The sequence below is a fragment of the Canis lupus genome, chromosome 31 (assembly GCF_048164855.1).
Source record: "Canis lupus baileyi chromosome 31, mCanLup2.hap1, whole genome shotgun sequence".
Taxonomy (NCBI): domain Eukaryota; kingdom Metazoa; phylum Chordata; class Mammalia; order Carnivora; family Canidae; genus Canis; species Canis lupus.
The window spans coordinates 9,843,293-9,855,977 of record NC_132868.1 but is presented as its reverse complement, the minus strand read 5'-3'; the positions used below and the strand labels follow the sequence as shown (position 1 = coordinate 9,855,977).

The window sequence follows — 12,685 nt, the reverse complement described above, 5'->3', positions numbered from 1 at the left end:
CTGCTTTAGCTTCCTCAGATAGAAGCAGAATTTACTCTAGAGCCACAGCCTATCTAGAGCTTCTGATGACTAAATTTCCCAAATACAGCATTTCTGGAGAAGTTTCTCATAGAAGGTGTGATCTACGGCACTGAGCCCAGGGACAGGACTGGCGTGGCTCCCTAACATAAATTCTGTGTGTGACACAGAGATGTGCGCTTGTGCTGGGCGGGCTGGTTGGGATCTGGGAACTTGCCGTACCAGACCACAAGGAAAGCTACCCATAAATTAAATGAAAGTAACAATTTTTGAGATTTCTTTTATTCTAGTTTATAATGAAATCAAACGGGAAAATAGAAAAAATACGATCCTCTAGAAACCTCCAACATTTCATAATGTACTGGGAATATTCCCAATCTAAATCAAACATGATAATCTCTCTTCTTCTAAACTCAAGGAGAGCTTCCCCTAAGGTCCATTACAACCATGTGCCAGAACCAGATCCTTATCTCCTCAGCTGGGCAATGTCAGCTTGGAACAAGAGCAATAAATCAGTTGCCATCTGCATGTATTCCTAAGGTTGCCTTTTCGATGAGAAATCTCTAAGAATTTTCTGAGTGTTACTCTTTTGTTTGTTAAGAACAAGGAACATAACACTAATTCTTTTTTTTTCAAGAATGGGATTTTCTACAGTATACTTCTGGTTTCCACATTATTTTGCTCTCTGACCATGGACTGTATCATCCATGGTACCCTGGCTCCATTTGGAAAATACAGGAAGTCAGAAGTTAAATGTGGTACGTGTAGAGAGTATTATGCTAAGTGAAGTAAGTCAGAGAGAGACGAGTATCCCGTGATTTCACTCACGTGTGGAAATTAAGAAACAAAACACACAAAGGAAAAAAGAGACAAAGCAAGAAACAGAGTCAACTACAGAGAACAAACAGGGTTACTAGAGGGGAGGCAGGTGAGGGGATTGGGAGTGAAGGGTTGGGGATTTAGAGCACACTTACCGTGTCTAGTGCTGAATCATGTGTAGACTTGTTGAATCAATGTATTGTGCATCTGAAACTAATAGAACACTGCCTGTTAACTATTTTCCAATTAAAATTAAATTTTTTTAAAAGTAAAACATGTAATGTTAGCTGTTGGTTTTACATACTTACCCTTTATCAAACTAAAGAAGTTCCCTTTATGGTCCTAGATTGTTCAAAGTATTTATCACAAAAGTTTATTGACTCTTGTGAAATGTTTTTTCTGCTTCTAAGGATGTAGTTATACTGTTTTTCTTTTTTGTTACATTAATGTGGGGAATTGTGTTGATAGATTTTAAATTTCATCTCCTGTTGGACACACTTTTTTATTTCTCTATTTCCTTTTGGATTAAACTTCTAACAATTCTATTTTCTGCCTTAATTTGCATCTTAGATGCAAATTCAAATTCACTTACAACAAGTGAATCCATGTGACCCTCACACTGTACTGTTACCATCATGTATTTCACCTTGTGCATGTTACAAGCCACATGACACAACGTTAAAATTTTTGTTTTAACATAGGAAGTTGCTTTTAAGTAAAATAACATCATTTTTTATATTCACCCACAGATTTACTACGTAGTACTTATGCTTTCTTACAGATCAGCTTCGAATTGCATCATTTGCTTTGGCCTGAAGATCTTTCTTTAGCCTTCCCAGTAGCCTGCACCTGCTAGGCACAAAGTAGGTCAGGTTTTCTTTATCTGAAAATGCCATTAAATCCACCCTCCATTTTAAAGAATCATTTTTCCTGAATATAGAATCCTAAACAGTTTTTTCTTTATTTTTTTTCCTGTAGACATTTAAAAATATAATTCCATTTTCCTCTGGACTCAGCTGTCTCTGATAAAAAGTTGATCATCAGCTGTATCTCCTGGTATTCCTAATCATTTGTTTAGACAATTCAGCAAACTCTACATTTGGGTGATTTTAAGTGTTTGTTCCAGATATACCATCTGGTTCTTTATAGTCTCTATTCTCCACTGAAATTTCCTGTATTTTCTCTCATTCTGTCCACTTTTTCCTTTATACCCTTAAGTGTATTTGTAACATAGTACAAGATCACCTAATGTTATATGAATTTGTATTATATTATTATAATAGGTGATCCCTTCACCCTTTGAGGCTTTCTCTGGTTCTTCCTTAGGGGTCCTCTTTTTCGGGTTTTCCCAGGGTGTAGACTTCGGGCTCTCCACGGAGGGCCCAGGATACCTACTGAGGTCTCTCCATTGCCTGTGGGCCAGAACTCCGGTGTCTCCCAACATCGCATGGCCTCTGTCATCCAGCAGCTCAGCTGCCAGCCCAGAGCTGCTGCCCTATGCTAGGCCACATGTAGTGTCATCTGGTGCATCAGCCATTCACCCCACAGATTAGGAAAAACCTGCAGGAAATCCTCAGGCAGGCATCTGGGGCCCCCTACTTAAGGCGGCTTCTTCCTTTCTGGCCCCAGATTCTGACAGCTTCCCAGCTACTTCTGCAGGCCCCAGCTTTGATCTCTGCATCCTCCCCTCAGGAAGACTGTTGGTGTCTGCCTGGGATCCACCTCTCTGAACAGTATCAGGAAAGTGCTCCCAGGCAGATTGATGGAGTGAAAGTGGCACTCACCTTATGAATCTCCCTTCTCTCAAGGGACACATACTATGCTGCCTATTGCAAAGTCTAAAATGACTGGCCCATATATTTTGTCCAGTTTTATGTGGTGTTTCTTTGGAAAAGTAAACCTGGTCCCAGTTACTTCATCATGGACAGTAGAAGAAATACCTTTTCAGGTTAAAAAGTAAAAAAGTACATCCCTTAAAATCAATTATGTCAGCTCATCTCCTGTGATGTAAAATTGTTCTTTTTTTTTTTTAATTGTTCTTCAAAGTAAGTAAACTTTATGTGTTTTCTAAGTTAAATACCATTTGTGTGGCCAGAATCTCTAGGGTCCTGAATCTCAAATTTAGATACGGTGGGGCAGTTAGATTATTTTCCATGTGAATTAAAGCATCTCAGAACATTTTCAGTTATAAGATTTATTTTTTTCAACAAACGGCTACTGAAATTTTATGAAAATAGGTCTATTTTGTTAAGTTGAAGTATAAAGATCCAGAAGTTCACTAATGGGAAATTTAAATTAATAAATAACAAGCAGGGCACCTGGGTGGCTCAGTTAGTTTAGCATCTGCCTTCAGCTCAGGTCATGATCAGGGTCCTGGGATCCAACCTTGCATTGGACTCCTTCTCAGTGGGGAATCTGCTTCTCTGTCTCTCCCTTTACCACCCCCCCTCTTGCTCATGCTCTCTCTCTCAAATAAATAGATAAAATCTTTGATAAATAAATAATAACAAGCAAATTACCTGGTGCCTAAACCAGCAGTTAGCACTGAAGGGCTCCTCTATTAACATCTGTTGAACATGGTGATAGATGGGCAAATGTGATTTTAGAAAGGGACTCTTTCTTTGCTGTTGAGTTTAAAAAGTTCTTTATAGATCTTGGATACTAACCCTTTGTCTGATGTGTCATTTGCAAATATTTTCTCCCATTCTGTAGGTTGTCTTTTAGTTTTGTTGACTGTTTCGTTTGCTGTGCAAAAGCTTCTTATCCTGATTAAGTCCTAATAGTTCATTTTTGCTTTTGTTTCCCTTGCCTTCATAGATGTATCTTGCAAGTTACTGTGGCCGAGTTCATAAAGGGTGTTGCCTGTGTTCTCCTCTAGGATTTTGATGTAATCTTATCTCACATTTAGATCTTTCGTCCATTTTGAGTTTATCTTTGTGTATGGTGAAAGAGAGTGGTCTAGTTTCATTCTTCTGCATGTGGATGTCCAATTTTCCCAGCAACATTTAGTGAAGAGACTTTCTTCCAATGGATAGTCTTTCCTCCTTTATCGAATATCCGTTGACCATAAAGTTCAGGGTCCACCTCTGGGTTCTCCATTCTGTTCCATTGATCTATGTGTCTGTTTTTGTGCCAGTACCACACTGTCTTGATGACCACAGCTTTGTGGTACAACCTGAAATCTGGCATTGTGATGCCCCCGGCTCTGGTTTTCTTTTTCAATATTCCCCTGGGTATTCAGGATCTTTTCTGATTCCACACAAATCTTAAGATTATTTGTTCCAACTCTCTGAAGAAAGTCCATGGTATTTTGATAGAGATTGCATTAAATGTGTAAATTGCCCTGGGTAGCATTGACATTTTCACAATATTAATTCTTCCAATCCATGAGCATGGAATATTTTTCCATCTCTTCGTGTCTTAGAAACGACAAATACCCATCATTTGCTTCAACGTGGATGGAACTGGAGGGTATTATGCTGAGTGACGTAAGTCAATTGGAGAAAGACAAACATTATATAGTCTTATTCATTTAGGGCATATAAAAAATAGTGAAGGGAATAAAAGGGAAAGGAGAGAAAATGACTGAGAAATATCAGAGAGGGAGACAGAACATGAGAGACACCTAACAAGGAGTGGTGGAAGGGGGAGGTGGATGGGGGATTGGGGTGACTGGGTGACGGGCACTGAGGGGGGCACTTGATGGGAAGAACACTGGGTGTTATGCTATATGTTGGCAAATTGAACTCCAATAAAAAAAATACAAACAAAAAACAAACAAAAAAAGAAAGGGACTCTTTCAAGTCCATTTGCTGCTTAGTTTGAAAAATTAATAGCCATAGCAAATGCACATGCATCTGCCTCTTGGACAAATGTGTGTTTACATTCACGTGTATAAATTCACACACCTGTATGACCACAGCTTGGCTTCTTCTGTCCTCTGATGCCTCGTCAAGTGACCATTGGAACTACTGATAAAGCACCCCACTACTTGAAAAACAAATAATTGTGATAAATTACAAATCTCATTATAACCTGATTTGTAATGACATTTGCAGTTTGTATTTTTGGAGAGTCTAATACAGACAGTTTGAGGAAATGGATCCGGTGACGCTGCACTCACAGTAGAGAAATCCCACAATAAACTCCCAACACAGTCATGGGAAAATGTTGGCTTTATTTGAGGTGTTCGGTTGTAATGCTTAATTCAACCAAGTCAGTGCGACTGAAGTGGGTCTTCATGAACATAGCTCTTGAATTATAGGATAGACTCTCAGGTGAGCACCTTCATTAAAGATCAGATTCCTCACCTGCAAAGATGAAAGCGAGCATGGGCTGTCCGTGTGGGCTTCAGCTTTTTTATTCCTAACCATTAGTTATTGCAAACATTGCATCTTCATCCAGTGCCCTGTTCTGCTTCGTCAATATCATCAGCACTCGGTGGCCTGACCCTGCAGTCTGAGATACAGGCTGCCAGAATTACTTTGAAATTTGATCACCTTGGTGTCTTGGGTACTGATGTGAAATTGGGAGCTTTCCCCCACACCCAGCATGTCTTACATTCCAGGTCCTTGGCCCTAGACATATGATTTAATAGGGTCTTTGTTCCAAGAGGACCCTGAAATTTAATTAAGAATGTAATGACATACAATAATAATGCTTGATTTAATACAATCATTGCGCATTATTGTCTAGAAGTTAGCAGTTTAGTCAAAGTATGATAAGAGGGTGTAACTGGTTTTTAGTTGTTTGGTTGTTTCATGGCCATTTTATTATCTAATTCTTTGAGGTACTAGAATTTGTATTTGTTTTCCAGGGTAGAGTGTCATATTTTTATTAAATGTCAGTTATTTCTCTAGGGTACCAAAGTCTCAAATACTTTTCTATATGTTGAATAACACTAACACGGATTATATGATATTTCAAGGCTCCTTTAACTCTTTGTGATTGGTTTCTGCCTGGAGAGCTGAACTGGGGACGCAGCAGGTTCCGAGATGGGCTGAAGTACACAAGGGGCATAAGCCACTGGGGTTAGTGGGTCACATGCTTTCTGGGCAAGCTATCACCTGCATCCCATACTTGAGAGCTTTGTCCTTGGTGAAGTTAAAGACTGTCACCTTTAATAGTATCTTCCATTCGTAGTTCTTTATTCTGTAGAATGTTCCAGAAAACTATCTTGTAAGTCTATTAGGAAAATACTTTAGGGGTGCCTAGGTGGCACAGGTGGTCGGGTGTCCAACTCGGTTTCAGCACAGGTTTTGATCACACTGTGGTGGGATTGGGCTCCATGCCCAGTAGGGAGTCTGCTTGAGGATTCTCTCTTCCTGTCCCTCTGCCCCTTCCTGCTCATGCTCTCTTTCTCTCTGAAAAAAAAAAAAAAAAAAAAAGAATCTTCAAAAAAGAAAATATTTTAAATAGTAGGGTCTAGATCTATTTTCAGACATAAGGTGGCCCCCTTATGTTGTCTTAGATGTCCTTATGATAACATTGCACTGACCGTTATTAATTTCCTTTTACACAAAAAAATGTTCCCACTCATTCTGTTCATGGTTTCCATGGGAACAAACTAACAGATGTTCAACTCACTCAGAAAATATTTATTAAAAGTCAGCTAGGTATCGAGCACTGTGCCAGAAATACAGAAAAATAATTTCATATTTTAAAACATTTATTTTGTATCATCTTGGATCATCTTTGAAACTGCCCCATGAATTGGTACCACTGGCTCCCCAGGGCCAGAGCCAGGAAGCCCTGCAGAGAGCTTCATTTGGGCTGGAACCACCTCACTCCCTTCGAGTGGTGAAGGAAGTGTGTGCTGGCTTGGTGCCAGTCTGAGTTGGGCATGTTACCTACAGCCACTTCACGTAGCTCTCAGGACAAGCTGAGGAGTGGGTGTTGCCATCCTCAAGGATACAAGCGTGCTGGACTCTACCTGCCCCGGTCCGCCCTTCCCGTCCTCACCAGATACACCTTCTTTCTCCGAAGCCCAGTCTCTCAATTAGACCACTGAGTCCATTTCCCGGCTGGCCTGCCCACAAGAGCGGCTACCTCTTTCACTCCCACTCATTCATTTGTTCATCCATTCATCCATTCATGCCTGCATTTGCTTGTGTGTGCAATCCCAGGCTCCTGAATTAGGAGGTCTCTGTAAGCCAGCCAGCCAGCCAGCCAGCCAGCTGTGTGCAGTGGGCCACCACTCAAGGGCAGTCATGCCTACCCCAGACTCTGGTTCTGATCCGCCACCTTTCCACCCAGACCTTGAGCCTGGGTCCGTGAGCTCCAGTTTCAAGGAAGCTTTATTTATATCCTGGTATTCTCTCAAACTGTCACCCTGCAAGCAAGCCGAGCTTTCCAGTTGTCCCTTTGGAGAGTTACAGATACCCAGGCCCCTGCTTTTATGGATTCCTTGAGGTCTTCTTAGGACTCTGATCCCTCAATGCTGTTCTGGGCAAGAACAGAGGCCCCAGTGCAGCATGCCAATTAATATCTTGGGAGGCAAGGAAAGCACTAAACACCAGATGACATATTTGCCCCAGTCATGCTCAGTGGTCTTGGAGGACTTTGCAGGGAAATGAAATTTAACGTTACACTGATTGTACCCATAGGAGGTTATTCTGACACTTCAAAATAAACGCAGCTGATACCTAGATTAAACATTGAAGGTTTCCTTCTTACCATTCCAAGTTCCTCAAAGTTGAGTTATTAGTGAGAGAGGTACAGGTGGGAAATCTATTTATGTCCTCCATTTCCAAAAATGTAATAATTAAGCTTAGAAAAGAGATTTAATAATAGTTTTATGAAAGTGAAATTAATATTGGTTATTAGAAACAACCCCCTTCAAAAGATCACTCACACACGCCGTGCAGAGAAGCTCCGTAGGATCGATCACACCTTTTAACATCAAGAAATAGGGAGTGGAAGCATAAAGGCAGCAAAATGCCATCTTTGAAGCAAAACTATGTTCACGTTTGGCCGTGTTGCATTTTGTTTATGATACAGATCACCCAGTAGATACAGCCATTAAATATCTTGGGAAATAACACAGCCGCTTGTTCAAATATTCAGAATAGTTGTGCAGATAATTTAAGAAATGTTTTTCTCCCATGCAGTTGAAGCTACTACCACTGGCATTCCTGAAGTTTCCATCATTTTCTGAGTCCTACTGCTTGCCTTTCACTAAGACATTCCTTTGGGCTCAGAAGAGAATGAAAGGAAAACTAATTCCTTGCACTTGGAGAGACTTTCATAGTGTGTAACTCTCAGATCTTCTTTTGTTTTACCGCTAGGTCAGCCACGTGGGTCTTCCTTCCTCTGCACACACATTTTTTCATTTTTTTTCCTTCACATCTTCCTTCCTTTGCATGGAGTCTTTGTTCTTTCTCCTTGAACGCCGTCCCCCTGCCACCCAGTAAATACCTCCAGCTCAGGAGTTGGCTCAAAGATCTCATGTTCCCATGAGTCCTTTTTTGAGTGTCCATGCCAAGCCCATTCCTCCTTCCTCCTTCCTCCTTCCAACAGGCTCACACTGCACTGTGTTCTTCCCCTGTAGGGGCATCTCTTTCCATGTGCACCATATGGTGACTTACAGCAAATTTACCCCATTAGACCATCCTCCAGAGGGTCAGTCTGGGTCATATTCTTTATGGAAATGGCCTCCTAGCAAGGCAACTGACATATTCTAGACCTTCATCAATGATTGAGGATGGTGGGTGAGTAGGTGGATGGATGAATGGATGGATGGATGGATCGATGGATGGACAAGCCAGAAAGTTTCATAATCATCTTTAATCTTGAAATGAGGATTCAGACTTAGAGACTTAGTGAATGGTGAGGCCAAACATAAATGATAAAATTTTAGGTTTTATCAGTTTTTTTATAATTATAATTTGTTTACAGTTTTTTGCAACCTCTAAGTTAAGAGTATTTTATTTTTTAATTTAGAAAAAATAATTTTCTTAAATTTATGGTAAATACATAGGAATAAATAAAGTTTCAGGGATGTAATTGAGACAAGTCTGGAACCTAATTCTCTGGTTCTTTCTTTCTACTGCTAAGTAGATAATGGCTCTTAATTTATAACAGTTACTTTTCCCTTGTATTTTTCAGTAATATTTTATTATAGATTTGTGGACCATCTGAAATACTAATGCTTCTTTCTACTGCTAAGTAGATAATGGCTCTTAATTTATAATAGTTACTTTCCCCTTGTATTTTTCAGTAATATTTTACTATAGATTTGTGGACCATCTGAAATACTAATGACCTTTTCTCCCCTGTAGGATATCTGTAAAGCCCTGTGGTGCCACCGGATTGGAAGGAAATGTGAGACTAAGTTTATGCCCGCAGCAGAAGGCACCATTTGTGGGCATGACATGGTAAGGAGCTAATCTTAGATCATGCGTCATGTTCAGATGTCAGAACCTTTCTACCCAACTCCTTGCCTCCTCCTGCGTCAGTATTTTGTCACCCTGTATTCCTCATTTTTTTGTGCAAATCTACCCCCAGTTCAGAATGATGCTTAATTTATTTTGATACTGTGAAGGGGGCTCCCTCCTCACTTTACTCCTCTCCCCATGATGTAATTGATGGGCTATCTGCAATTAGTAGACATAGATGCCAAGCAACAGGTGGTGACTACATCCATTTAATAAAGGGAAACTTTACACTCTTGGCCATATTTCAACCATGCATGGAACCCACTTTAGGTAGTATTATTAAAGCCACAGAGCAATCAATTTAAAGACCCTGGAGCAGACCATTCTGACCTACCATGTATCCTGGGAAAAAGAAGAGGTGTTTGTTAGGAAAAAAGAAATACATTAAGGAGAAATACATTATGAAAGAAATAAACAGCACATTTATTGCTCACTGGGAAGGAATGATCATTCCTTTGTCGAAATAAATTACCTTTACACCCAAAAGAATTATTTTGATTCCTTTGATTTAACCTGTGAGTGCATCGTTCTTTTTAAAATACAAGGCTATTGATAGATATTGGACCCAAACGGTCCCTGTACCCATTTCTGTGCTACTAGGTGTGTGACCTCTGTAGTGACACTAATAACCATGAAAGAGATACATGTCTAAATAGCATTGATCTGTTATGTGTAAATTCCAAAGTAAGTATATCACAGCCTGAGTCTACTTAAATGTGAGTACAGACAGCAAAGGTTAAATGTGTTGACAAACAGTGTTAATTTGTGCTGTGTGCACTTACGTGAGAAGAGCGTCTGCTTGTGCTCCACACGCCAATGGGCTTTATTTGCAGTCCCCCAGAGAAGGTGGGGTTGATTATTAAATCCTTCTAGAGATATAAATGACAGTAGTTACATAATTCATAACGCAAAAAATTTAATAAAAATGCCTTTAGATTCTTGGAAGAGGAAAGAGACAAGCCACATACTGATGCACCACAGCCTGGAGATGGCCATTGTCACAGGACACCAGGGAATTTGCTTGAGTTTGAAGCTGCCAATGATTGCCTCTTTCTGCATGTAATTGGCTAGAAATTATTCAGGTGATAGTTTGCAAAATTCTGCCTATTTCCTGAAAAATAGGCAGTCCTCTCGCTGTTGCCCCTGAGATACAGGTCACCTGGGCATGAGACACTTCTCAAGTCCCCTACTTCCTGTAGGACTGACTTCAGAGTTGTGGCGCATCCTCAGAATCACCTATATATTCTTTTATATTTTATTTACCCCGAAAGCATGGTTAAATTGAACTTCATTGGTATTTTAAATTATTTTCCATGTATTTCCAAATATGGGCCATTCCTTCATATAAAAAAGAATTAGTGCATGCTAAGGCAGAGTACATGCCTAAAAGTTACCCAGAATAATGTATTCTGCCCAAGGGCTGCATGGTGACCATGGTGGGACAGCATCAGAGGCTCCTGCCAAAGCTCCCTTTGCTGTTAGTTGTGTGTCTTCCTGTATTATTGGTTCTCCTGTGTCCCTGAGGTTCAGTGATTTAGAAGTGTGCATTGCCAGAAGTCAGTATGTCAACACTGCAGTATCCCAAAGCAGTTGGTGTGTTCTGGATGACTGGCAATATTTGTACTGCTTCTGTGAACTTTTCTTCTGGATGGAACCTATCTCCCTCCACCTTGTGCTGCCTTTGAGGCTTGTGCATGGTTATAAACAGAACTAAACTGCATTTCGTAGTGTCAGACTCCATCCTTAGTACATCACTGACCTTCAATCCTCACGACCACCCTGTGAGGGTAAGCCCGTTGTAGCCCCGCCTTGGGTGCACTCAAAAAACCCTTCCAGGGAAAGGACACTAGGTTTTTCTGTGCTTACACCATGGGAAATCCAGGACGAGGGGTTCAGATTACAGCCTTACACACATGAAAGCAGATTTTAGCTCTCTAACAATTACAGGTCACTAATGTAGAATTAAACCATTCTTGCATTATATTTACATTTGGTGCTAGGTACTTGGCCTGTGTCATTGCATTGCATTTTTGGAACAACTCATTCTGGTAGCTTGCACCATCCCTAAGTTTCTCAGGAGGACATGTGGGCTCAGAGCACTTGAGTAACTTGCCCCAGGCCACACAGCAGAACTAATACAGAGGCTCCTTTTCAGAGCCTACTCCCTGAGCCCGCTATTGGACTTTATCAGGGTGCTTCCCGTGTGTGCTGGGTTTGGGTGTGACTTGAAGACTCTGGGGACAGTATCATAGCAGAAACAAGTACTCATCACGCCATCTTGCTTGCTAAGGTAAAGCCTTTTCTCAAAAGCCACCCTGTCCATCAATAAAATATAAAATGGTGAGACACATGGGATGCAGTACTCGGAAACTTAACTGATGTTTCAGTGGAAATGTCTTATGTCTATTTAACAGTCTCTTCCCCTGACCTGCTCATGCTGGGATCCACAGGTGATTCATGTGGAATTATAGTCCAGGTCGCATGTGCATGCGAGTGAGTGTGTTTACGGGTCTGTGTCTGCCTGCACCCACGCGTCCCCCTCAACCTCCATGGGAGATATGATACATGCTTTCTCCTCAGATTTTCAGAAAGACTTTTTAAAATGGCATTTAAAAGGATAGTCATTTGAGGATACACTGACACAAACAACAGAAGTTGCATTGGTGAGGCTGCTAACTGCAGCACGAATTTTGACAGCCAAAGACCAGAAACCATGCAGATGTCCATGAAGAGGGCAAAACACCAAATACAGAATGAGAAAGCTGTCTACACGCTTCCAAGAGATAATCTCCAGACACACTGCTAAGTGGAGAAGCAGGATGAAAGAACATGTGTAGTGTACTATGACTTACCAAAGAAAAGGAAATAGTGATCTATAAAATTATTGTCTTACATTAAAAAATAAACAGAATAGGGGATCCCTGGGTGGCTCAGTGGTTTCGTGCCTGCCTTTGGCCCAGGGCGCGATCCTGGAGTCTTGGGATCAAGTCCCGCGTCGGGCTCCCGGCACGGAGCCTGCTTCTCTCTCTGCCTCTCTCTCTCTCTATGTCTATCATAAATAAATAAAAATAAATCTTTAAAAAAATAAACAGAATAAACCATAAATTTTGAAAAAAAGGTAAATATTTTGAGTAATTTTAAAACAAAATTAAACCACATTTTCTTAAAGTAATCCTTAAATACCAAAGCAAAATCAATTTAACCAACTCTTGGCAAATCGAACTCCAATAAAAAAAAAATATACAAAAAAAAATTTAACCAACTCGTTGGCTTAATCATAGCCATAAAAGAAGAATTATTTCAAGTGATTTCAAAACCTGGAAATATTTTCCGAGTTTTCAACTTGTGAGGTCCTGCTTTCCCATTTTCTTTCTACTGTATTAGAAAGCTCTGACCAGATGATTCTTTAAATG

The 12,685-nt window shown here is 40.5% G+C and overlaps 1 protein-coding gene across 1 annotated transcript in view; it reads left to right on the top strand.

The window, feature by feature from the left end:
• The window catches only part of ADAMTS16 (ADAM metallopeptidase with thrombospondin type 1 motif 16), a 149,662-nt gene that overhangs the window by 62,338 nt on the left and 74,639 nt on the right, over positions 1-12,685 (top strand). The window contains exon 11 of the mRNA XM_072807448.1: positions 9,117-9,212. Within this exon, the coding sequence (XP_072663549.1) occupies positions 9,117-9,212 (96 nt within the window). The remainder of the gene's footprint in view (positions 1-9,116; positions 9,213-12,685) is intronic.